We start from the raw sequence: 27,140 nt of genomic DNA on the forward strand, positions 1-27,140 counted from the left end.
ATATGCCTTTTCCAAATCCATAAATACCACAGAAACTTCTTTACCCTTCTCTAAATACTGTTCACCTATATGTTTCACTGTAAACACTTGGTCTACACACTCCCTACCTTTCCTGAAGCCTCCTTGTTCATCTGCTATCCTATTCTCTGTCTTACTCTTAATTCTTTCAATAATAACTTCTATATACTTTACCAGGTATACTCAACAAACTTATTCCCCTTAAATTTTTGCACTCTCTTTTGTCCCCTTTGCCTTTATACAAAGGAACTATGCATGCTCACTGCCAGTCCCTAGGTACCTTACCCTCTTCCATACATTTATCAAATATAAGTACCAACCACTCCAAAACTATATCCCCACTTACTTTTAACATTTCTATCTTTATCCCATCAATCCCAGCTGCCTTACCCCATTTTATTCTACCCATTGCCTCACGAACTTCCCGTACACTCATAACTGGCCCTGCCTCACTCCTACAAGATGTTATTCCTCCTTGCTCTATACACGAAATTACAGCTTCCCTATCTTCATCAACATTTAACAAGTATGTACATACAGGAAGGCCCCACTTATACGGCGGGTTAGGTTCCAGGCTACCGCCGTAAAGCGGAAATCGCCGTAAAGTGGAACACCCTTTTTTTCCACTTATAAATGCATACAAACACTAGATAACAAGTTTACACTAACATATATTAAGTTAGCAATAGAACCAGGCATCAAAAAACAATAAAAAGGTACAATACACACATAGTGCACTCATTACTTACCTTAAAATATTTATAGTCTTAATCTAGGGTGAGACAAGTAGTATTTATTGTAAGAAATCAAGTGTGGTATGTATTGTAATAGCCTCACCAGGCCACCCCACCCACACATACTATTCTATGATATTTAAGCATCCCAGAGCGATAAAATGTATATACAGTTCACTCATTACTTACCTTAAAATATTTGTAGTCTTAATGTAGGGTCAGGAGTAAGTAAATGAGATAAAACGAATAAATGAGAGAGAGAAAGAATGAATACATGAGAGGGGGCAGGCGCAGTTATGTAAACAAACCAGGCGAAGGTAAGTTTTGTAAACAAACGAAGTGTACACGTCTGGTTTGTGTACAAGTTACATTGTGTACAGGTTGTCTCTACATTGATACGGTAGAATTAATAAAGAAGAACACTCCCATTCTCATGTAACATCATTTTGAGAAGAAATGAAGCTCTGAGTGAAGGCAATGGAAATAAGTCACACTGACTTTTTTGGGTTATCCTAGGTTCTCTACACGTATGTTGTTATGTATGATAATCTATGTAACTGTATTTGTGTATACCTGAATAAACTTACTTACATACATACGAAAGGAATAATTTTCTACAGTTACCCCCAGTAACACATTTACTCTTATGTTAGATTAGAGAAAATGTTATTCTTGGCGTCACTTGTACAAGTTATGTGGCTCCCACATCTTATATTTATGTTTATTTATTCTATTGTGGGGTGTATTTATCATCTTTTTATGTTATGTATCGTGTTTATTATATAATTTTGAAAAAAATATCATGGATGGATTAATGAAAATGTGTATATTACCGTAATATACGACATTTAATGAGACTCGGTATTGTTATTATCACCACTTGTGCAAGTCGTCTGCTACGACATCTCACATTTGTTTATTTATTCTACTGTGGGGTGTATTTATCTTATTTATATGTTATGCATCGTGTTTATTATATAATTTTGAAAAAAATATCATGGATGGATTAATGAAAATGTGTATATTAACGTAATATACGACATTTAAATGACTCGATGTATGTAAGTTTATTTAGGTACAGGTATACATAAGTATAATTATCAGAGTATATATAAAATATGAAATAACTTTTAAAAACATTTGAAATTTTGGAGTTTCCAGACAAAATGGAGAGACTTAGTGCTTACTGAGCTCATGGAGAATGTAAACAAACAGGGTGGGGCACGGTGACCGTATTAGAAAGTCAGGTGGGGGGAGCCGTATAGTGAGTTTTGGTCATAATTTGAAATGTCCGTATTAGCGGAACGCCGTAAAGTGAAACGCCGTAAAGCGGGGCCTTCCTGTATATGTACAGGTATATACATATACACCTACCATCCGACTTACGACCGAGTTCGGTTCCGAGAAACCGGTCGTAAGTCGAAATGGTCGTAAGTCGAACTTTACACTGAATATCAACAAAACATTTTTGTAAAGACTTTATTTTATTGTTTTATTTTGGTATTCCATGTTTTACTTTACTTTTTATGTTGTTAGTATTGTACTTTATACTGTAAGGTTTAGGATAAACACTGTGTACAACACAAATAGTTGTTTATTTCCCAGAAATTTGGCATAAAAAACACAGTCGTAAGTCGAGCGGTCGTAAGTCGGATGGTAGGTGTAATTATACACATATGCCTACACATTGTGGACAGAGCTGTCTACATTTGTCCAAGCAAACATTTGCTGATATATAATAGCAGGTCATAGGCAGACCTTTAAATATCGAAATATTTTGTTGAAATTTTGCAACATTTTTCAATTAAATTAAATTCTAGAGAGGGTGAAAATAAAGGAAATTTCAATTTGAAAAATAAGGATCACACTATACATTATTCATCAGTTTTTGCAAAGGGTGTTTTATAATGTGAGAACTGAACTTGTTGAAGTTACAATTTGTTTAGCAGGAGTCATTTGTTAGAGGTAATTATAGTAGTGTCCGGTTAGTGAAGTCTCACATTGGATTTTTTTAATTTTACACTGTTAAGTTGCATTATAAATGAAGACCTGTAAAAGCATGTATTGTACATGATTTTAATAACCTTAAAACGTGTACATTATTTTAATAAATAATGTTGTTTGAATTGCAAATTATACATGTTAAAAGGAAATAGCTAATTACAGTATTCCAATGTTACTAATGCTTTCATAGATATCGTGTATGTGTATATATGTACTTTACAGTTTAGTACATTGGAAAATAGCGAGTATTATTGAGCCAGAAGTAAACATGAATGTTAATAGATTGGAATGTGTAAATGAAAAGAGAATTAAACAGTTGAGTCCCTGTTATTCGCAGGGGTCGGGTTCCCAGAAATGATTCAAATACTAAATTTGTAGATAGGGGCCATACTCCAAGCAAAAAAAAAAAAAAAAAGTCAATGAAGACCAAGAAAAAATAATGAATACGTATAAGGAATTATAGATAGTAGGTTGGTAGACAGCAACCACCCAGGGAAGTACTACCGTCCTGCCAGATGACTGTGAAACAGAAACCTGTAACTGTTTTGCATGATGGTAGGATTGCTGGTTTCTTTTTCTGTCTCATAAACACGCTAGATAACAGGGATATCTTGCTACTCCTACTTACACTTTGGTCACAGTTCACAGACACGCACATGCATATATATATACATACATCTAGGTTTTTCTCCTTTTTCTAAATAGCTCTTGTTCTTCTTTATTTCTTCTATTGTCAATGGGGAAGTGGAAAAGAATCTTTCCTCCGTAAGCCATGCGTGTCGTATGAGGCGACTAAAATGCCGGGAGCAATGGGCTAGTAACCCCTTCTCCTGTAGACATTTACTAAAAAAGAGAAGAAGAAAAACTTTATAAAACTGGGATGCTTGAATGTGCATGGATGTAGTGCGGATGACAAGAAACAGATGATTGCTGATGTTATGAATGAAAAGAAGTTGGATGTCCTGGCCCTAAGCGAAACAAAGCTGAAGGGGGTAGGGGAGTTTCGGCGGGGGGAAATAAATGGGATTAAATCTGGAGTATCTGAGAGAGTTAGAGCAAAGGAAGGGGTAGCAGTAATGTTGAATGATCAGTTATGGAAGGAGAAAAGAGAATATGAATGTGTAAATTCAAGAATTATTTGGATTAAAGTAAAGGTTGGATGCGAAAAGTGGGTCATAATAAGCGTGTATGCACCTGGAGAAGAGAGGAATGTAGAGGAGAGAGAGAGATTTTGGGAGATGTTAAGTGAATGTATAGGAGCCTTTGAACCAAGTGAGAGAGTAATTGTGGTAGGGGACCTGAATGCTAAAGTAGGAGAAACTTTTAGAGAGGGTGTGGTAGGTAAGTTTGGGGTGCCAGGTGTAAATGAAAATGGGAGCCCTTTGATTGAACTTTGTATAGAAAGGGGTTTAGTTATAGGTAATACATATTTTAAGAAAAAGAGGATAAATAAATATACAAGATATGATGTAGGGCGAAATGTCAGTAGTTTGTTGGATTATGTATTGGTAGATAAAAGACTGTTGAGTAGACTTCAGGATGTACATGTTTATTGAGGGGCCACAGATATATCAGATCACTTTCTAGTTGTAGCTACACTGAGAGTAAAAGGTAGATGGAATACAAGGAGAATAGAAGCATCAGGGAAGAGAGAGGTGAAGGTTTATAAACTAAAAGAGAGGCAGTTAGGGTAAGATATAAACAGCTATTGGAGGATAGATGGGCTAATGAGAGCATAGGAAATGGGGTCGAAGAGGTATGGGGTAGGTTTAAAAATGTAGTGTTAGAATGTTCATCAGAAGTTTGTGGTTACAGGAAAGTGGGTGCAGGAGGGAAGAGGAGCGATTGGTGGAATGATGATGTAAAGAGAGTAGTAAGGGAGAAAAAGTTAGCATATGAGAAGTTTTTACAAAGTAGAAGTGATGCAAGGAGGGAAGAGTATATGGAGAAAAAGAGAGAGGTTAAGAGAGTGGTGAAGCAATGTAAAAAGAGAGCAAATGAGAGAGTGGGTGAGATGTTATCAACAAATTTTGTTGAAAATAAGAAAAAGTTTTGGAGTGAGATTAACAAGTTAAGGAAGTCTAGAGAACAAATGGATTTGTCAGTTAAAAATAGGAGAGGAGAGTTAGAGGTATTGGGAAGATGGAGGGATTTTTTTGAGGAATTGTTAAATGTTGATGAAGATAGGGAAGCTATGATTTTGTGTATAGGGCAAGGAGGAATAACATCTTGTAGGAGTGAGAAAGAGCCAGTTGTGAGTGTAGGGGAAGTTCGTGAGGCAGTAGGTAAAATGAAAGGGGGTAAGGCAGCCGGGATTGATGGGATAAAGATAAAAATGTTAAAAGCAGGTGGGAATATAGTTTTGGAGTGGTTGGGGCAATTATTTAATAAATGTATGGAAGAGGGTAAGGTACCTAGGGATTGGCAGAGAGCATGCATAGTTCCTTTGTATAAAGGCAAACAAAGGGGACAAAAGAGAGTTCAAAAATTATAGGGGGATAAGTCTGTTGAGTATACCTGGTAAAGTGTATGGTAGAGTTATTATTGAAAGAATTAAGAGTAAGACAGAGAATAGGATAGCAGATGAACAAGGAGGCTTTAGGAAAGGTAGGGGGTGTGTGGACCAGGTGTTTACATTGAAACATATAAGTGAACAGTATTTAGATAAGGCTAAAGAGGTCTTTGTAGCATTTATGGATTTGGAAAAGGCGTATGACAGGGTGGATAGGGGGCCAATGTGGCAGATGTTGCAAGTGTATGGTGTAGGAGGTAGGTTACTGAAAGCAGTGAAGAGTTTTTACGAGGATAGTGAGGCTCAAGTTAGAGTATGTAGGAAAGAGGGAAATTATTTCCCAGTAAAAGTAGGCCTTAAACAAGGATGTGTGATGTCACCGTGGTTGTTTAATATATTTATAGATGGGGTTGTAAGAGAAGTAAATGCGAGGGTCTTGGCAAGAGGTGTGAAGTTAAAAGATAAAGAATCACACATAAAGTGGGAGTTGTCACAGTTGCTCTTTGCTGATGACACTGTGCTCATGGGAGATTCTGAAGAGAAGTTGCAGAGATTGGTGGATGAATTTGGTAGGGTGTGCAAAAGAAGAAAATTAAAAGTGAATACAGGAAAGAGTAAGGTTATGAGGATAACAAAAAGATTAGGTGATAAAAGATTGGATATCAGATTGGAGGGAGAGAGTATGGAGGAGGTGAATGTATTCAGATATTTGGGAGTGGATGTGTCAGCGGATGGGTCTATGAAAGATGAGGGGAAAAGGGTGAGTGGTGCACTTAGGAGTCTGTGGAGACAAAGAGCTTTGTCCTTGGAGGCAAAGAGGGGAATGTATGAGTATAGTTTTACCAACGCTCTTATATGGGTGTGAAGCATGGGTGATGAATGTTGCAGCGAGGAGAAGGCTGGAGGCAGTGGAGATGTCATGTCTGAGGGCAATGTGTGGTGTGAATATAATGCAGAGAATTCGTAGTTTGGAAGTTAGGAGGAAGTGCGGGATTACCAAACCTGTTGTCCAGAGGGCTGAGGAAGGGTTGTTGAGGTTGTTCGGACATGTAGAGAGAATGGAGCGAAACAGAGTGACTTCAAGAGTGTATCAGTCTGTAGTGGAAGGAAGGTGGGGTAGGGGTCGGCCTAGGAAAGGTTGGAGGGAGGGGGTAAAGGAGGTTTTGTGTGCGAGGGGCTTGGACTTCCAGCAGGCATGCGTGAGCGTGTTTGATAGGAGCGAATGGAGACAAATGGTTTTTAATACTTGACGTACTGTTGGAGTGTGAGCAAAGTAACATTTATGAAGGGGTTCAGGGAAACCGGCAGGCTGGACTTGAGTCCTGGAGATGGGAAGTACAGTGCCTGCACTCTGAAGGAGGGGTGTTAATGTTGCAGTTTAAACTGTAGTGTAAAGCACCCTTCTGGCAAGACAGTGATGGAGTGAATGATGAAAGTTTTTCTTTTTCGGGCCACCCTGCCTTGGTGGGAATCGGCCAGTGTGATAATAAAAAATAAAATAAAATAAGTACACGTATAAGGAATGCAAATTACGGTGTTCAACTTATGAGTTATCAAGTATTCATTGCTAAACACATATTAACTTATCATGGAACAATTGGGGTTTGAACTCATGGTGAGTCGTCATGAATTCAGATCCCACCCATTCCATATTTGCATGTGTGTTATCACGATTTCATGAGTCATATGTTTACTTGATTGTGTAATTTCAACCATTTTTAATACTTCTTCTCTGCATAAGAGGATACAAATAAAATCCTAGAAATTTGCAGTAATGCAAGTGAGGATGAAAATAAATTATAGAAAATCACAATTACAAGTGACACTACTCAAATAGATTAAAAACAAACAAATCACCAGGCCTTGGTGAACTGTTTTCCAGCATTCTAAAGAAATGTAAGAAGGAATTTGGCAAACTGTTAGGTGGTATCTTCAACAAATCACTACAAATGGGTATTGTACCAACTAAGCAAAAAATAGCAAGCAGGAGATAGATCCTTACTTTCAAATTACGAACCAGTCGGCTTAACTTCATCTGTGGGAAAGGTGTTTGTTGGCGTCAGTAATTGATGATGTAATTCCAAGCTGCCTTGAAAGATATAATTTGATCATTGAATCTGAACATCCAACAGGCTTATATGAATGCATTATATGGAAGTGGGTGAAGACTAGTGATTTTTATTGCTTGATGTTCTGTTGAAGTGTAAGTACGATAATATTTGTGAAGACATTCAGGGAAACCAGTTAGCAGGACTTGAGGACTGGAAGTGGGAAGCACAGTACATCCACTAAAGGATGGATGAGGATGTTGTAGTTCAGAGGGTCATCTGAACTGTGATATCAGTACACTTCTGGAAAGTCAGTAATTGAGTGAATTATGGTGAATATGTGCCCTCTTGATGTTAGGTCACCCTACCTAGGTGGGAGATAGCCAGTGTGTTAAAAAAATTGGAATGAGGACCCATTACAAATCAGACCTGTCTAGCATGGGCTAGTAGACCTACTACTGTCTAGCATGGGTCGGTAGGCCTGCTGCAGTTCTCCACTATTTTTATGTTAATAGAAATATGCATCTAATTAAGTTTGTCAAGCATAGAATTGTGTGTTGCAGCCTTTCACCACATAAGTTTATGTTTGACTTTTCTACTCAATGCAGGATTCCTTTGGCGAAGACAGTAAGTCGAAGGTTACTACTACACCATCAGTCTCTATAACTTTAGCAGCCTTGACTGCAGCTGCCTCTGCAGCCACAGTCTCCGATTCCACTAATGGACCAAGATTAAAAGTGGAAGACCCCTTTTCCAACTCCACACTTGCAGATAGTTCATTCAGTCCCTCCAGTGGATTAACCACAGATGACCGATTACACATAACAGAAAATGGTAAGTTTGCCTCCTATAATAGAGCTAATACTGTATAACTCGCCACTGTTAATACACTTGTGACTGATGTACTTGGTATATACGAAAAGTCAGGTTATGCTTCTTGTACATTACTATGTTCTAAGATGATTGTGCAAGATCTGTCACAGAAATACTTTATATTCATGAGAATCATTTTTAACTTTTGTAACACCTGTGTTGGTATGAAAAAGCAGTTAGTAATTGTTTGACTACTCCATCTTACCTCTGTTATTTCCTTCAAAGGGGGTGCCTTGATGGGAGGATCATCTTACTACTGTTATTTTCTTCAAAGGGGGTGCCTTGATGGGAGGATATGGAACTGCCCTCATTCTTGGGTCAAATCTGATTGCTTTGCATTCCCAGGTGTTGTGTAACCCATATATGTTTAGTGCTTTCGTGTAAATTTAATATATTGCTACTGCAGCCATACAGCAATGTGATCTCTTGTATCCTGATACCCCCATCGTTCTGATGATGTAATTTTCCTAGAACCATTCTAATATTCATATACCCCATTGCCCATTGATTAATTTACTCTGGACAGGCCGGGTGCTTATTTTCTTGTGATTTATTGCAAGACTCCTAAATTTTGTCAAAATGCTGTATGTTCATGGAATTTCCTATACCTAAATCTGTTTTTCTTCTGGTCATTTTATCTTATAATTACCAATAATAACCAGATTAAGAGTTATTTGTTAAATGTGGCAAAAAACAAGTGGAAGAGTCATAACAGCCATAGTATTTTTCCAAAAATTGCTTCTGTCTGTTTTTAACCCCTAAGCTGTTTAATCTGGTTTACCATTCTTATGAAAATGACACCCAAATAACCCACACATAGGAGACCAACTTATGACAACATTTAGGTTTGATTTGGACCATTAACCCTTTGAGGGTCGACAGGCCCTCTCCGAAACTTGTTCTCAGGGTCGGCCAAATTTAAAAAAAAAAATATTTTTTCTTATGAAAAGATAGAGAATCTTTTCCTGATCATAATGACACCAAAAGTATGAAATTTGATGGAAAACTTACGGAATTATGCTCTCACGAAGTTAGCGGTCTCAACGATGTTTACACATCGGCGATTTTGCCCACTTTGAGCCCTATTTTCGACCAATTCCAATGTACTATCGACAAAAATCATAACTATTTTGCTAGAACTCCATTTTTTCTATCGAATGAGTACAAAAAACCACCCATTTACCAATTTCAACTATCCAATAAAGTGGTCAGAATTTAGCAATTTTGCCAATTTCACACAAATTTCAAAAGATGCCAATTTCCGAATAGGGTCCAGAATAAACAAAAAAGACATTCCTGACACTAAAATAACAAGTTCTCTGTTCGTTAGTCACGTCCCCAGGCCCCTCTTATATTTCTTTGACTTTCCACTTTGAATTTTTATTCTTACAAAAAATAGAAGATTTACTGTTATGCAGACTACTGCATTTTTGTAGAAACGGTATAAATAATATCAGCGCACTTGTGAAAGAATATTAGACTCGCCAGTTGACGTGTATTGGACGCTTGGCATGATTTGTTTACTTTTGAACTTTGATAAAAATCGAACATTTCTGCTACTTTGCGCTCAATTTCAAGGTACTTTTCATTGTAAAACCAGTCAAAATCATCTCAATTTCTGTAATATGTCTTCCATTCTATAAAATGAGACCAAGAAAACTAGAATACAACAATAAATACCATACGAAAATACAGTGCAAAGTCGCTGTTTTATTCCAAAAACACGGTCAAAGTTTTTTTTTTCTCATTACGCACTGTGTGCTGCAGGATTTTTTTATACTGCGCACACTGGCCACATAGACCCATTCTTTCATATGTAGCCCTACCAGCTTTCTCTCATTAGATTTGAGGGCGCTAGAATTTAGGCGTACTAGTACGTCAAAAAACATTGGGTCGTAAGCCGTACTAATATGACCAAAACCCTTAAAGGGTTAACTAGTCACACAGAAGTGTGAAAGGAAAGAAGCCAGTACATACATGAGAAAGGGGCTGGGCCAGGAGAACAAGAAGAGGTAGTAGTATAAAGGTAGTACTACCTTTATTAGTGGTGGTAGTAGTATTAGTAGTAGTAAAAGTAGTAGTAGTAATAATAATAATAATAATAATAATACAGTGGTACCTCGATATTTGAACTACATCCATTCCAGGAGGCTGTTCGAATAGTGAGTTGCATGACGAATATTGAATAAATTTTTCCCATGAGAAATAATTTAAATGGATTAATCTGTTCCTGAGCCCCCAAAATTACAATTATAAAACATTTTAAATGAAAATATTGCTTACTTAACCCTGTTAATAATAGTTGCATGCATAAAAATCATACATGAAAACTATAAATACATGAAATAAATGAAAATTTAACTGCACTTTACCTTTACTGAGGAGTGTTGATGGTCAAAGAGGAAGGTGGAGAGATGTTATTGTATGGAAAAGTTGTCACCTTCCATAAAAACATCAGGTAACTGCCTGTCTGGTGATTTTCTTTCTTCTGTCTCTGTTCAGTAGCACTTAAAGATGATGGGGATTCAGTAGCATTTGATTATTTTTCTTTGCTAAAGAAGCTGTCCAATGTTGTCTGCTTTTGACAACTTTTCAAAATTTTTCTGAAGTGGTTGACAACATTGTCATTGAACAGGTTGATACTCCTATTCACAACCATAATGTTAGGATTCCATTTTTCCACCAGGCTCTGTGTTTGAAACTAGTGGTAACAGTTTCTTAATTTCTGCTCTGGAAATGTTGCTCTTACTGCTTCCTCCTCCTCCTCGTCCTCCTCCTCCTCTGAAGAAATTTCCTCACTTAATTCTTGCTGCTCCTTGTGCAGGTCTTGAAGTTCTTCTGTGGTGAGCTCATTCTTGTGGTCCTCCACTAACTCCTCAACATCCTCATCATCCATTTCCAAACTCATGGACTGGCCCAGAGAAATAATATCCTTCACTACAGGCTCTGCCTCAAAGCCTTCAGAATCTCTTGACTGACACAGTCTGGCCACAGCTTCTTCCAGGCAGAGTTCATTACCCTGTAAGAAACTTTCCCCCAGGCTTTGTCTGTTATCCTTAACCCTTCGACTGTTGCAAGCCCAGTCTAAAACTGTCTTCCTATTTCGCAAAATATTCGAAAAAAAAAATTCTTACCAAAATGTTAGGATTAATTTGCTGAGTGTTTTAAGCCTAAAAAAATTTTTTGCAATCAGTACTTTCTGAGATATAGAGGTGTAAAGTTGGCAGAAAATGAGCAGAAAATTTTGTTCGTCAGTCGTTAGACAAATAATATTCAAGTAGTAGTACCAAGGAACAACACCTGCAATAGCCCAGTGTCCATTAAATTATCAACACATACCTGGTGAAGATACTTGTCCAGCCAATTGCCAATTGTTTTTCATCAATCTACACTAACAAAAGTTTTTCCATTTCTTCAGTTATCTGTGACCTTTTCACAGCAAGAATTTTCATTACTTTTGCCACATCAGCCTCTTTTATTGCCTCTTCATTTTTCAGTATGGACAATATGGTGGATTTCACCTGACCATATTGAGTGGCCAGGTCCGACACATGTTCCCCTCTTCCACTATGTAATGAGTTCTTCTTTCACATTAATTGTTGTTCTCACTGCTTTCCTTTTAGGCTTGTTTAAATCATTACTTTTTTGGGGGGGGCCATGAAAATGGCTTCCAAAAATATTTAAAAAACACCACAGAATAACAATGAAATATGTACCAAAAAGTTTCACAGAACTTGTATGAACAGGGTTAACAAACGAAAGCTGACGAAAGACTGAGCGTGTGATGCTTTGTTTTCGTCAGACTTTGTCCCGATGGATCATTTTGTTTAGGTCAAATATCAGGACATTGTCTGAATACCAAGTCAAATTTTTCTTGAAAAAGTTGGGCGAATATTGAGTTGTATGAATATTGAAATTCCACTGTAATAGTAAATGGTAGTAGTAGTAATAATAATAATACAGTAGTTGTAGTAGTAGTAATAATAATAATAGCAGCAGTAGTAGTAGTAGTAGTAGTATAAGTCTGAGGACGAGAAAAAAAAAAAGAAGAAAAAGGGGCGCTGCAGGAGAGCTAATGGCCCACAAGGGTGGGACCAAAAGCAGTCATGGTATTGTGCCTTTTTATTCTTTATGACAATGATTTTGAATGCAGTTAGAGTAAAGAAATAGGACTATTATCCTTTAACCCTGTCAGGGTCGGTGCTGTACTTGTACAGCTGGAGAGCCAGGGTCAGTGCCATACTTGTACTCATAAATTCTAGCACCTTCAAATCAAGCGGAAGAAAGCTGGTAGGCCTACATATGAAAAATGGATCTGCATGGTCAGTGTGTGCAGTATAAAAAAAATCCTGCAGCATGCGGTGCATAATGAGAAAAAAACTCCGACCATGTTTTTGGTTTAAAACAGTGACTTTACAGTGTATTTTTTTATGGCATTTATGGTTTTATTCTCATTTTCTTGATCTCATTTGATAGAATGGTAGATATATTAAAGAAATAGAGATGATTTTGATTGGTTTCACAATGAAAAGTACCTTGAAATTGAGCTCAAAGTAGTGAAAATGTTCGATTTTTGCTGATGTTCAAGAGTAAACAAATCACACCACGTGTCCAATACATGTTAGCTTGTGAGTCAAATATTCTTTTGCAAGTGCTCTGATATTATTTATACCATTTTTACAATAGTGCAGTAGTCTGCATAACAGTAAATCTTCTATTTTATGTGTGAATAAAAATTGAAAATGGAAAGCAAGAGTAATGTAAGAGGGGCCTGGAGATGTGACTAATGAACAGAGAAAAATGTTATTTTAATGCCAGGAATGTCTGTCTTGTTTATTCTGGACCCTGTTTTGAAATTGGCATCTTTTTGAAATTTGTGTGAAATTGGCCAAATTGCCAATTTTTTACCACTTCATTGGGTAGTTGAGATTGGTAAATGGGTGGTTTCTTGTACTCATTCGATAGAACATATGGAGTACTAGCTAAATAGCTATGATTTTAGTCAACTGGAACATTGGAATTGGCCGAAAATAGGGCTCAAAGTGGGCGCAATTGCTGATGTGTAAATATCGTTGAGACTGCTAACTTCGCGAGAGCATAATTTTCCATCAAATTTCATACTTTTGGTGTCAATACCATCGGGAAAAGGTTCTCTGTAATTTCATTAGAAAAAAATATTTTAATTTTTCGACCCTGAGAACGAGTTCAGGATAGGGGGTCTTGATTTATTTATTTATTTATTTACAATTTGAGCACACATACAGAGGTACAAAAAAATACAGATAAGAGCAGCATGCCAAAGCCACTTATACTATGCATAGCATTACGGGCTGGCTTAAAATTAACTTAAGATTAACTAAGCAATGATGAAATCAGTGATAAAACATTAATGTAAACAGATTACTATAAAGCACAAGTGTTTTACATTGTTGTACATTCAGTCGTATGGAGTATTCTGTTAGGTAGTGTATTTAAAAAATAATAAAGTTAGATTGGGTTTTAGGTTTAACATTTATGTGATATAATTGTGAGAAACATTTAAGATATACAATTTATAAGGTTCAGTTATTCAGTATTTATTTGGTTTTGGGTGAGTAAGTGATCTTTGAGAAGAGACTTGAATTTATAAACAGGTAGTGTTTCTTTTATATTTACAGGTAATGAATTCCAGATTTTAGGGCCTTTTATGTGCATTGAGTTTTTGCATAGTGTGAGATGGACACGAGGAACATCAAAGAGTGATCTATGCCTTGTGTTATGGTCATGTGTTCTGCTGAGGTTGGCAAGATGTTTGAGGGGAGGGTTAATATCAGAGTTAAGTGTTCTATGTATGTAATAGGTGCAGTAATAAGTATGGATGTTTTGTATGGTGAGTAGGTTTAGTGTATTGAATATTGGTGGAGTGTGCTGCCTGTAGTGAGAATTTGTTATCATTCTAACTGCAGCCTTTTGTTGGGTAATTAGTGGTCTGAGATGGTTAATTGTTGTTGAGCCCCATGCACAAATTCCATAGGTGAGATAGGGGTAAATAAGAGAGTGATATAGGGCCAGGAGGGCTGACTGTGGAGCATAGTACCGTATCTTCGATAGTATGCCTACAGTCTTGGAAATTTTCTTAGAAATTTGTTGTATATGTGTATGAAATTTGAGTCTATTATCAAGGTGGATTCCTAAGAATTTTCCCTCTGTTAGCTTTGTGATAGGTGATCCGTTTATCATTATGTTAAGAGGGACATCTGTAGCTCTGTTACCAAACTGAATGAAGTAGGTTTTGTCAATGTTTAGTGTAAGGTTGTTAGTCCTCATCCAGGTAGATATTTTCTGTAATTCGGTATTTACAGTATTGGCTAGCGTGACTGGGCTCGGGTGGGAGAAGACATATGTAGTGTCATCTGCAAATAGTGTGGGTTTGAGCAATTGCGAAGCATTTGGTAGGTCATTTATGTATAGGAGAAAGAGAAGAGGGCCAAGGACACTTCCCTGTGGGACACCAACTGTAATTGGTTGTGTAGAAGAGTTTGCCCCATTTGCGTACACATATTGGCTTCTGTTGCTGAGGTATGACTTAAGGTAGTTGAGGGAGTGCCCTCTTATACCATAGTGCGACAATTTTACGTGGAGCAAGTCATGGTCAACTGTATCAAAAGCTTTACGTAAGTCAATGAAGATCCCCAGTGGGACTTCTTTTTTCTCTATTGCAGTGTATATATGTTCTAGCATGTGTATAATAGCATCATTAGTATTTTTATTTGGCCTGAATCCAAATTGGCAGGGGTTGAGTATGTTTTGGGAGATAAGGTAGGAGTAGATTCGTTTATGAATTAATTTTTCGAAGATTTTTGAGAGAGGGTGTAAGTTGGATATTGGCCTATAGTTATTCAACTCTGTTTGGTCTCCTCCTTTGTGGATCGGGGTGACCCTTGCTATTTTGAGTACTGTAGGGAAGGTGGAGGATTCAATGGATTTGTTAAAGAGTGTTGCAATGATTGGTGATAGCACTTGTGACACTTTTTTGTATATAAAGGGAGGTAAGGTATTTAAGTCTCCTGCCTTGTTTTTTAGTGCGTTGATAATAAGGGAGACTTCGTATGGGTTAGTCGGAGCTAGGAACAGTGTGTTCGGGTAGTTGCCGGTGAGGTAGTCATTTGGTGGGGTATCTGAGCTTGGGATTTTATTGGCAAGGTTTTGTCCTATAGTGGAGAAGAAATCATTGAGTCTGTTTGCTGTTTCTGTTGGTGGGAGTTGGGGTTCATCTGATTTTGCTAATTTTATTGCGCTATTTCGTGATATCTTTTTTGTTCCCAGAATTTCTGATAGGGTTTTCCAGGTCTTTTTTATATCACCTCGTAAGTTGGATAATCTGTTCTCATAATACAATTTTTTTGCCTTTCTTATCAGGCTGGTTAGGATTGACGAGTAACGTTTTGTTTGGTCTCTGGTTATGTGACCCATTCTGTACTGTTTTTCATATTGGTGTTTTGTATTTATGGATTTGAGAATGCTGGGTGTTAGCCAGGGACTGTTCAGTCTCTTAGCTGTCATCTGTTTAGTTTTTTTAGGGCAGTGCGTGTTATAGAGGTATTGGGTCTTTTTTAGAAAATTATTAATACATTCGTCAATATCTGTATAGATTTCTAGCTCAGTGTGCCAGTCAATGTTTGCTACTGCTGTTGTGAAGTTATTAATGGCTGCCTCATTGTGAAGTCTGAAGGTGACTTTAGTAGTGTCTTGGGGTAGTTTACCAAGAGTTGTTATGAGGAAAGTAGGGTAGTGGTCTGTGGTATTATCTGTAATTATGCCTGATTTTAAAGGGGATATGGTGTTGGTCCAGATGTGGTCAAGTAGGGAAACACTAGTCTCTGTAACTCTTGTAGGTTTCGTTACTGTTGGTAGCAACATACAGTTACTCATTGTGTTTGTGAATTCAGTAACGTGTGGGTCCTGGTCTTGCAGGAGATTTATATTGAAGTCACCTGAGAGTAGTAAATGATCTTTGTTCATGCGTGCATCAGTTATCATACTTCCTAGGTTTTGACTAAATTGGCTAATGTTTGACTGTGGAACTCTGTAGATGTTTATCAATGTGAGAGGTTTTTGTAGGTATTTGGATTTGAATTTGGCTATTATATATTCCCCATGTTCATCCCTTGTGCAAGTATTAGTGATACATTCTAGTTGGTCTGAGTAGTATATGGCTGTGCCACCTCCTTGTTGGTCTGGCCTACAGTTGTGTATGGCTGTGTAACCAGGAATGGCATAGACATCTGTACTATCAGGCTTTAGCCAGGTTTCAGTTAGTGTAATGATGGACATATTGGCATGTAAGGAATTTAGTAATGCTATGAGGTCATCCTAATGCTTGCTTAAAGATCTGATATTGTAGTTAAAGATAGTTATGTTGTTGTTGGCACTGAGAAGTGCCTTTGATTGTTCTGCAGTGTAGTAATTACAGTAACTGTTTGATTCATTTAAGTCATTAAATAAGAGGTTGGTATCAGGATCAATGCTTGTAATCATAAGATTTGTAGTGAATCTATAGTTAGAATTAAGTATAAAACAAAGTAAATAGTCTTAAGCTAAAAAATAGCACCTGAACTATTTAACAAATGTAAAATAATGAGCTAAGGTAGTTTTTTTTTTCTTTTTTTTTTTTTTTTTTGTTTTTTTTTTTTTTTTTGGTAAAATAAAGGAGACAATATAAAAGGGACTAATACAAATAAAGTGATGATCAAATAATGGAGCTTGGGAATATGATAGTAGGTAGTACTATAAAGGTAATTCTTTAAAGTTAGAATTATAGTATAAAATTATAATATAAAAGGGACTAATATAAGTTGTGGTGAACAATAAAGTGGTAATCAAATAAATGAGCTTTGGAATATAATGGCAAAATTGTGAACTTATTCTACTTTAGCACCTGAGGATAGCACCTTGATTATTTTAACAATTGTGAATATATAAACTAGGGTAGTTATATAAAGCTAAAATAAAGGAAAAATATATAAGGGACTAAAATTAAGTAATGGTAAACAAAGTTAAATGGACAGATGGTCACTATGAAATAATATTGGTTTAGGAGTAAGATCCGATTTGTAATATTAAATAAATTGAGCAGTTTATTGCACAATAAAAAGTAAAAAAAAAAAAAAATGAGGTAGTTGGTACTAGCTAGCAAAAGATAGTTTTGGTACTTGCAAAAAAGTAATTGGAATATACACTAATTGCATACACAATGAAAAGTGACTAAAAAACAAGTAGTGATAAACAAAATTAAATGGACAGGTAAGAATAATGAATATTATTAATTTGGAGTAAGATTTGACTTGTAATTTAAAATTATGAGCAATTAATAGCAGTAAGAAAGAAGTATAGAGTATTGGAGGTAGTTGGGATTAGCTAGTGATGAAAAATAATAAAAATAATAATGCACAATATAATAGTAACGTATACTATGCACCACACGTATATATGTATTAAGGGCACTTATCTAATCTGTTACAGAAATGTCAGCTTTTCTAAGGAAGGTAGAGAAATCATGTTCATTTGAGATGGTATATTGTTGTCCTGTTGATGTTTTCCTTACTAATATTTTCCCATCGCGTGAAACACTGATGTATTTTGTTTTCCTGTTTAAGTTTTCTCAGCCTGAACAGAAGGTTTTGACATTTTTTTGTTAGACACTCATTTATGTACACTCCATTTTTCATTGTAATTGCTGATTTAATTAGGTCCTTTCTTTTATCGTATGAATGAAGTCGGATCATTATACTGTGTTTACTTCCTGGTTTTCCAAGCAAACGTGTTTCTTTGATTTCATTGTTTTGCACGATGACTTGTACATGGTTCTGTATTATCCTGATTGCCATCACTGTGCTTGTGTTATGTCACTAGGAATGTGTGGACTGTTTATTATAACTGCATCAGACAACTTATCTTGTTCAGTTTTGTCGTCTTGGAAATCAAGGTATTCATTTAGTCGAGTGTGCATGTTCTGATTCCAGTCCTTGATTGCTTCTTCAACCTTCATATTTATTGTTGTTATTTGCTCAGTGTGACTGGCTATAGCTGCTTTTAGAGTATTTTCTGTGTCAACACTTACCGATGTAATCTTCTCTTCAAGGTTTTGGATCTTGTTCTCGAGGTTGGTTATCTTGGATTCTCGTCGCTCGAGTGTTGCTTTGATATCTTTGATTTCATTTTCTAGAGCAACGATGTAGTCCTTGATATTGTCAGGAATAATCATACCTGAGTTATCATGGGTGAATCCTTTGAAGGGAGTGGAGTTGGAGGGGGAGTCAGCCATGTTTGTTGTTGTTGTTGTTGTTCCCTGGGTGGCGGTGGTGAGGGGGGTTGATGATATACCGGTGTCCTGCTGGGTAGACAAGTTGAGTTCTAGGGTCCTTGCTGTTATTCTTTTATTACTGGTGTTGTTTCTTCTGCGATATCCTTTCATAGTATCACTGAAGTAGATACTGTGTAGCAATGGAGGAGAAGGCTTGTTTTCTCGGAGCTTGGGTTAAGTGATTGTCTGGCAGCGGAGGCAGTGTTTGGGTTAGCAGGGCTGTCTTCCTTAGATCTTCTAATTTTGTCAAGATTTGGGTTACATTCTTAGTATTCTTGGGTCATGTTGTGGTCTACGTGGGTTCATGTAGTTGAACTTTCACTTAGGCCATCACAAGTTTTGATGAGCGATGTTTTTTTGAGGAAGAAGAGCTGGTAGGATACCGTTGCTGCCGCTGCCGCCGCCTCCACCGCTGCTGAAAGGGTTAATGAGCTGGCCTCACAGTGAAATTATTTTGTCAGTTATGCTTTTCTAATTTGTGTGTTCATAAAATGCATTTGTGTTTTGTATATGGTTTCTTTGGCACATTTGTGGTAAGTTCATATTTTTTTTGGGTATAAATCAGTCAAGAGATGCAGAATTTTTACATGGACTTTTTTACACATCCAAATCTTATTTTCTTTCTAATCATTCTTATTGATGAATATCAGTATTTACCAGATTAGAGCAATGTTTGGAGATGTCAAAAAAAAAAAAAATGCCAGTAAATTTAGCGTTGAATATTTTATTTATCGAAGCATTGGTTTTATTCCCTGAGAATTTAAGTCCCTTGTGAAAGGATACCCCAGTAACAGTAAAAATTTTCTAGTTCCACTTCTTGACGTGTATCGTGATGTGCCTGTATTTATCATTTTTTATTAAAAATGTGAAAATCTACATATTTTAGCAAAAAATGTATCCACCTACTCTGAAACGTCAAAATATTCAATAATAATAAATTTTTTTATGGACTTTCCATATTATTTTTTAGAAATATGTGAAATATTTAAAAATATTGAGTCTGGTTAATTTTATGTACTCTATTATTATTCATTTTAAATGCAGTGTTTTAAATACTGTTTCTTTAGGTGATGACAGAAGTCAAAAGAGAAGAGACGACTCTAACAATGACAGTGATAGTTTACCAGATCTAACCATTGATACAGGATCAGTCGACTCAGTGCCATCTGTACCATCTGACACCAAAAATGGCAAGAACTTGGGTAAGATATTTCTTCTTTGATCAGTGCAACCCATTAAGGAGAGTGCCTTGGTGCTGGTGAGTGGTTCTTGTTTCAGGGAAATGGGACTATCCTTTCCCTTTGCTTACACCTAATTACCTTCCATTTCCCAAATGCTGTATGACTCTTACTCAAATCATAAAGCATCTGTTCATACTGTGATTAATGTAATATATTAATAACCATTACAGGTCATGTTTTCTCAAGATTTTGGTATGCCTGTAGTGTATGATAACCTGTTTGTGGTGTTGTCCCCACTTTTTTCTTTTTTTTTTAAATTATAATTATTTTATATATGCAGTACAGGTCTTCTTGTTTTTACCTGAGGTTGTATTACTAGAAAATACAGATATATGGAAAATTGCCTTAAGATTGATTTATAATGCAAATCAGCCTTATGAGACAAATATATTTTTCAAAAATCTTAATTTTTAAAATTAAAGGTACTTTAACCCTTTGACTGTCGTGGTCGTATATGTACGTCATAGGAGATACCGTGTTTGACGTATCTATACGCATAAATTCTAGCGGCTTCAAATCAAGCAGGAGAAAGCTGGTAGGCCCACATGTGAGAGAATGGGTCTCCATGGTCAGTGTGCACCATATAAAAAAAATCGGGGAGCCAGTGGTGCATTGTGGGAATACCATTTCAGTCGTCCTTTTTCAGCATGTCTAGCGGTAAGAAATATGTGACTTCCCTGCAAATCTGGGACTCTTCTCTTCCCAAGTGATGCTCTAACACAGATGGAAGTGTCAATGAAGATCAATTTCATGATTTCGAGGAGTTTGAGACCAAAAGCAATGGAGGAGGAGGAGGAGGAAGAGGAGGAGGAAGAAGAGGAGGAGGAAGAAGAGGAGGAGGAAGAAGAGGAGGAGGAAGGAAGGAAGGAGGAAGAGGAAGGAAGGAGGGAGGAGGAGGAAGGAGGGAGGAGGAGGAAGGAGGGAGGAGGAGGAAGGAGGGAGGAGGAAGAAGGAGGGAGGAGGAAGAAGGAGGGAGGAGGTGGGAGGGAGGAGGAGGAAGGAGGGAGGGAGGAAGAAGGAGGGAGGAGGAGGAAGAAGGGAGGGAGGAGGAGGAGGAAGGTGGAAGGAGGAGGAAGAAGAAGAAGAATAAGAATAAGAAGAAGAATAAGAATAATAATAATACCTAATACCTAATAATAATAATATGTAATAATATGTTCCCTTGAGGCATGAAAACAGTTCACCCCATGAGAGTGACAAGATAAGGGGAGATAACATCTGATAAGAGCTGACCTTTGATGAGCGTAAACGAGGGTGGAGGGAGGGGGGCAGCTGTCCATCTGTCAAGAGCCAGGAGGAGGAGGAGAAGAAGGAGGAGGAGGAGGAGGAGAAGGAGGAGGAGATGACGACGAACAAACATTTGTCTGTCTATTTGTCTGTCTGCCAAACTCCCTGTCTATCCGTCTAGCTCTGTCTCAGAGAGAGCCACAAGACTGTGTCATCATCACGTTTACTCACATCTTCAAGCAGAGTATAGCACTTTGTCTGGATTTTTTGGGCTATCCTAGGTAATTTACACTATGTATAGTTGTATTTATGTGTACCTGTACCAGAGATAGACAGAGAGAGAGAAAGAGAGACAGATTGAAAGAGATAGAATGAGGGAGAAAGATAATTAGATAGAATGGAGGGGGAAGCAGCATCCGACCCCATTGTTTTGACAGGCGGTAGGGGGAGTGACTAATGAGACAATATGTCACTTTGACAGCTGCCGACTCCTGACTCAAAACAATTATAAGCCACACACTCGCACACAAGACAAGCTTGCTGAAGGGTGATAATAGGAGTTTTATGAAAGTATCTAGTGACTATATATGTGTATATATATTATAGAAACCAGAAGCAAGAAGGGAAGGCAGGAATGAAGGAAGGACTAGATGAAAGGAAGGAAAAAAGTAATGAAGGACAGATGAAGGAATGTAGGAAGAGAGGTGGAATGCCCTCCAGGTAGCCTCCAGGTAGGAAAGGAATGAAGGAAATTAGGAAGGAATGATGACACACGACCATTTACCTAGGATAACTACATAACACAACTGCCTGCTAATACTTTGAAGAAAGCTGCTCAGACGAGGTGTTTTGTCTTTGCACATAAAAAAAAAATTCAACAAAAATGCACACACACTGATTTTATGTGTGAGTGTGTAAAACACCATTGTGTATGACACCATGTTTTATGTGTGAGAGTGTAAAACACCACTGTGTATGACACCATGTTTTATGTGTGAGAGTGTAAAACACCACTGTGTATGACACCATGTTTTATGTGTGAGGAGTGTAAAACACCACTGTGTATGACACCATGTTTCACAGAGTTCCACAAGCTGCAGAACTTCTAGGAGTATGTTCAGTGACTGTATATTGGTATATATATTATAGAACAATAGTAATAAATTTTTTTTGTATTGTTTGTTTTTGTAAACAAGTTTTGTAAACAATATATTGATAATTGTGTTTGTGTGCTTATTGTGTTGTATACAACGAGTGTATATATGTACATTGCACCTTACTTTGGTCTCACAGGCCACATAAGTTATGTGAAAAAATAAAATAGTGAAAAAAACAACAAACCTTCAAATACAAGTAAACTAAAGTTTACCGGGTGAGCGGCAGTCGCCGCTGTTGCCATACATGGCTCATTTTCTGCAAACTTCATGCCTCTATATCTCAGTAAGTACTGATGGGAAAAAATTTTTTTTGGGACTAAAACAATCAGAAAAATAATCTTAACATTTTCATAAGAAAAAATAATTTTTTTTTTTTTCGAATATTTTGCGACACCAGGAGACACTTCAGGATTGGGCCCTTCGACAGTCAAAGGGTTAAAGGCAGACTTTTAGAAGCTATTTTTTTTATGAAGGAAGTGACAGTAATCACAGTGAGTTAGAGAGACAGAAAGGGCTGTTCTGTTATTTGTACCATTTTTTTTAACCACATGGGGTGTTTTGCACCAAGACATTACCTTAAAAAAAAAGAAAAGAAAGAAAATCCCCAAAAAGAAAATACTTTCATCATCATTCAACACTTTCACCACACTCACACATTATCACTGCTTTTGCAGAGGTGCTCAGAATACAACAGTTTAGAAGCATATATGTATAAAGATACACAACATATCCCTCCAAACTGCCAATATCCCAAACCCCTCCTTTAAAGTGCAGGCATTGTACTTCCCATTTCCAGGACTCAAGTCTGACTATATGAAAATAACCGGTTTCCCTGAATCCCTTCACTAAATATTACCCTGCTCACACTCCAACAGATCATCAGGTCCCAAGTATCATTCGTCTCCATTCACTCCTATCTAACACGCTCATGCATGCTTGCTGGAAGTCCAAGCCCCTCGCCCACAAAACCTCCTTTACCCCCTCTTTCCAACCCTTTCGAGGACGACCCCTACCCCTCTTTCCTTCCCCTATAGATTTATATGCTTTCCATGTCATTCTACTTTGATCCATTCTCTCTAAATGACCAAACCACCTCAACAACCCCTCTTGTGCCCTCTGACTAATGCTTTTATTAACTCCACACCTTCTCCTAATTTCCACACTCCGAATTTTCTGCATAATATTTACACCACACATTGCCCTTAGACAGGACATCTCCACTGCCTCCAACCGTCTCCTCGCTGCTGCATTTACCACCCAAGCTTCACATCCATATAAGAGTGTTGGTACTACTATACTTTCATACATTCCCTTCTTTGCCTCCATAGATAACGTTTTTTGACTCCACATATACCTCAACGCACCACTCACCTTTTTTCCCTCATCAATTCTATGATTAACCTCATCCTTCATAAATCCATCCGCTGACACGTCAACTCCCAAGTATCTGAAAACATTCACTTCTTCCATACTCCTCCTCCCCAATTTGATATCCATTTTTTCTTTATCTAAATCATTTGATACCCTCATCACCTTACTCTTTTCTATGTTCACTTTCAACTTTCTACCTTTACACACATTCTCAAACTCATCCACTAACCTTTGCAATTTTTCTTTAGAATCTCCCATAAGCACAGTATCATCAGCAAAAAGTAACTGTGTCAATTCCCATTTTGAATTTGATTCCCCATAATTTAATCCCACCCCTCTCCCGAACACCCTAGCATTTACTTCTTTTACAACCCCATCTATAAATATATTAAACAACCATGGTGACATTACACATCCCTGTCTAAGACCTACTTTTACTGGGAAGTATTCTCTTTCTCTTCTACACACCCTAACCTGAGCCTCACTATCCTCATAAAAGCTTTTTACAGCATTTAGTAACTTACCACCTATTCCATAAACTTGCAACATCTGCCACATTGCTCCTCTATCCACTCTATCATATGCCTTTTCTAAATCCATAAATGCAATAAAAACTTCCCTACCTTTATCTAAATACTGTTCACATATATGCTTCAATGTAAACACTTGATCTACACATCCTCTACCCACTCTGAAGCCTCCTTGCTCATCCGTAATTCTACATTCTGTCTTACCTCTAATTCTTTCAATTATAACTCTACCGTATACTTTTCCTGGTATACTCAGTAAACTTATTCCTCTATAATTTTTACAATCTCTTTTGTCCCCTTTCCTTTTATATAAAGGGACTATACTTGCTCTCCGCAAATCCCTAGGTACCTTCCCCTCTTTCATACATTTATTAAACAAAAGTACCAACCACTCCAACACTATATCCCCCCCTGCTTTTAACATTTCTGTCATGATCCTATCAGTTCCAGCTGCTTTACCCCCTTTCATTCTACGTAATGCCTCACGTACCTCCACCACACTTACATTCTGCTCTTCTTCACTCCTAAAAGATGGTATACCTCCCTGGCCAGTGCATGAAATTATCGCCTCCCTTTCTTCCTCAACATTTAAAAGTTCCTCAAAATATTCTCGCCATCTACCTAATACCTCCCTCTCCCCATCTACTAACTCCCCTACTCTGTTTTTAACGGACAAATCCATACTTTCCCTAGGCTTTCTTAACTTGTTTAACTCACTCCAAAATTTTTTCTTATTTTCATTAAAATTTCTTGACAGTGCCTCTCCCACTCTTTCATCTGCTCTCCTTTTGCACTCTCTCACCACTCTCTTCACCTTTGTTTTACTCTCCATATACTCTGCTCTTCTTATAACACTTCTGCTTTGTAAAAACCTCTCGTAAGCTACCTTTTTCTCTTTTATCACACCCTTTACTTCATCATTCCACCAATCACTCCTCTTTCCTCCTGCCCCCACCCTCCGATAACCACAAACTTCTGCCCCACATTCTAATACTGCATTTTTAAAACTATTCCAACCCTCTTCAACCCCCCCACTACTCATCTTTGCACTAGCCCACCTTTCTGCCAATAGTCGCTTATATCTCGCCCGAACTTCCTCCTCCCTTAGTTTATACACTTTCACCTCCCTCTTACTTGTTGTTGCCACCTTCCTCTTTTCCCATCTACCTCTTACTCTAACTGTAGCTACAACTAAATAATGATCTGACATATCAGTTGCCCCTCTATAAACATGTACATCCTGGAGCCTACCCATCAACCTTTTATCCACCAATACATAATCTAACAAACTACTTTCATTACGTGCTACATCATACCTTGTATATTTATTTATCCTCTTTTTCATAAAATATGTATTACTTATTACCAAATTTCTTTCTACACATAGGTCAATTAACCCTTTGAGGGTTTTCGTCGTACTAGTACGTCTTACGCGTAGGGGTTTTTGACGTACTAGTACTCATAAATTCTAGCGGCCTCAAATATAGTGGGAGAAAGCTGGTAGGCCTTCATATGAAAGAATGGGTCTATGTGGTCAGTGTGCACAGTCTAAAAAAAATCCTGCAGCACACAGTGCATAATGAGAAAAAAAAAACTTTGACCATTTTTTTTTAATAAATCAGCGACTTTGCAGTGTATTTTCGTATGGTATTTATTGTTGTATTCTAGTTTTCTTGGTCTCATTTTATAGAATGGAAGACATATTACAGAAATTGAGATGATTTTGACTGGTTTTACAAAGAAAGGTGCCTTGAAATTGAGCTCAAAGTAGCAGAAATGTTCGATTTTTACCAAAATTCAAAAGTAAACAAATCGTGCCAAGCGTGCAATACACGTCAACTGGTGAGTCTAATATTCTTTCACAAGTGCAGCAATAATATTTATACCATTTTTTACACTAATGCAGTAGTCTGCATAACAGTAAATCTTATATTTTTTGTGAAAATAAAAATTCAAAGTGGAAAGCAAAAGAATATAAGAGGGGCCTTGAGACATGACTAATGACTAGAGGAAATGTCATTTTAGTGCCAGGAATGTCTTTCTTGTTTATTCTGGACCCTATTCCGAAATTGGCATCTTTTGAAATTTGTGTGAAATTGGCAAAATTGCTAAATTCTGACCACTGTACTGGATAGTAGAATTTCATAAATGAGTGGTTTCTTGCACCCATTCGATAGAAAAAATGGAGTTCTATCGAAATATTCATGTTTTTTGTCGACTAGTACAGTGAAATTGGCTGAAAATGGGGCTCAAAGTGGGCAAAATCGCCGATGCGTAAACATCGCCGAGACCGCTAACTTTGCGAGAGCATAATTCCGTAAGTTTTCTATCAAATTTCAAACTTTTGGTGTCTTTATGATCGGGAAAAGATTCTCTATCTTTCCATAAGAGAAAGTAATTTTTTTTTTTTTTTAAATTTGGCCGACCCTGAGAACGAGTTTCGGAGAGGGCCTGTCGACCCTCAAAGGGTTAAAGGCTCCCCATTTACATTTACCCCTGGCACCCCAAATTTACCTACTACTCCCTCCATAACATTTTTACCCACTTTAGCATTGAAATCCCCAACCACCATTACTCTCACACTTGATTCAAAACTCCCCACGCATTCACTCAACATTTCCCAGAATCTCTCTCTCTCCTCTACACTTCTTTCTTCTCCAGGTGCATACACGCTTACTATAACCCACTTTTCACATCCAATCTTTATTTTACTCCACATAATCCTTGAATTTATGCATTTGTAGTCCCTCTTTTCCTGCCATAGCTTATCCTTCAACATTATTGCTACTCCTTCTTTAGCTCTAACTCTATTTGAAACCCCTGACCTAATCCCATTTATTCCTCTCCACTGAAACTCTCCCACCCCCTTCAGCTTCGTTTCGCTTAAAGCCAGGACATCCATCTTCTTCTCATTCATAACATCCACAATCATCTCTTTCTTATCATTTGCACAATATCCACGCACATTCAGACTTCCCACTTTGACAATTTTCTTCTCCTTATTATTTTTAGTAATCTTTACAGGAAAAGGGGTTACTAGCCCATTGTTCCCGGCATTTTAGTTGACTTTTACAACATGCATG

General features: G+C 37.3%; 1 protein-coding gene across 2 annotated transcripts in view; it reads left to right on the forward strand.

Moving 5' to 3' along the window:
* The window catches only part of bon (tripartite motif-containing protein bonus), a 183,977-nt gene that overhangs the window by 128,055 nt on the left and 28,782 nt on the right, over window positions 1-27,140 (forward strand). For both annotated transcript variants that reach the window (XM_070085386.1, XM_070085387.1), the window contains exons 10-11: window positions 7,925-8,150; window positions 19,599-19,733. In XM_070085386.1, coding sequence (XP_069941487.1) covers window positions 7,925-8,150; window positions 19,599-19,733 — 361 coding nt within the window. The remainder of the gene's footprint in view (window positions 1-7,924; window positions 8,151-19,598; window positions 19,734-27,140) is intronic.

Source organism: Cherax quadricarinatus, chromosome 16 (genome assembly GCF_038502225.1).
Source record: "Cherax quadricarinatus isolate ZL_2023a chromosome 16, ASM3850222v1, whole genome shotgun sequence".
NCBI lineage: Eukaryota > Metazoa > Arthropoda > Malacostraca > Decapoda > Parastacidae > Cherax > Cherax quadricarinatus.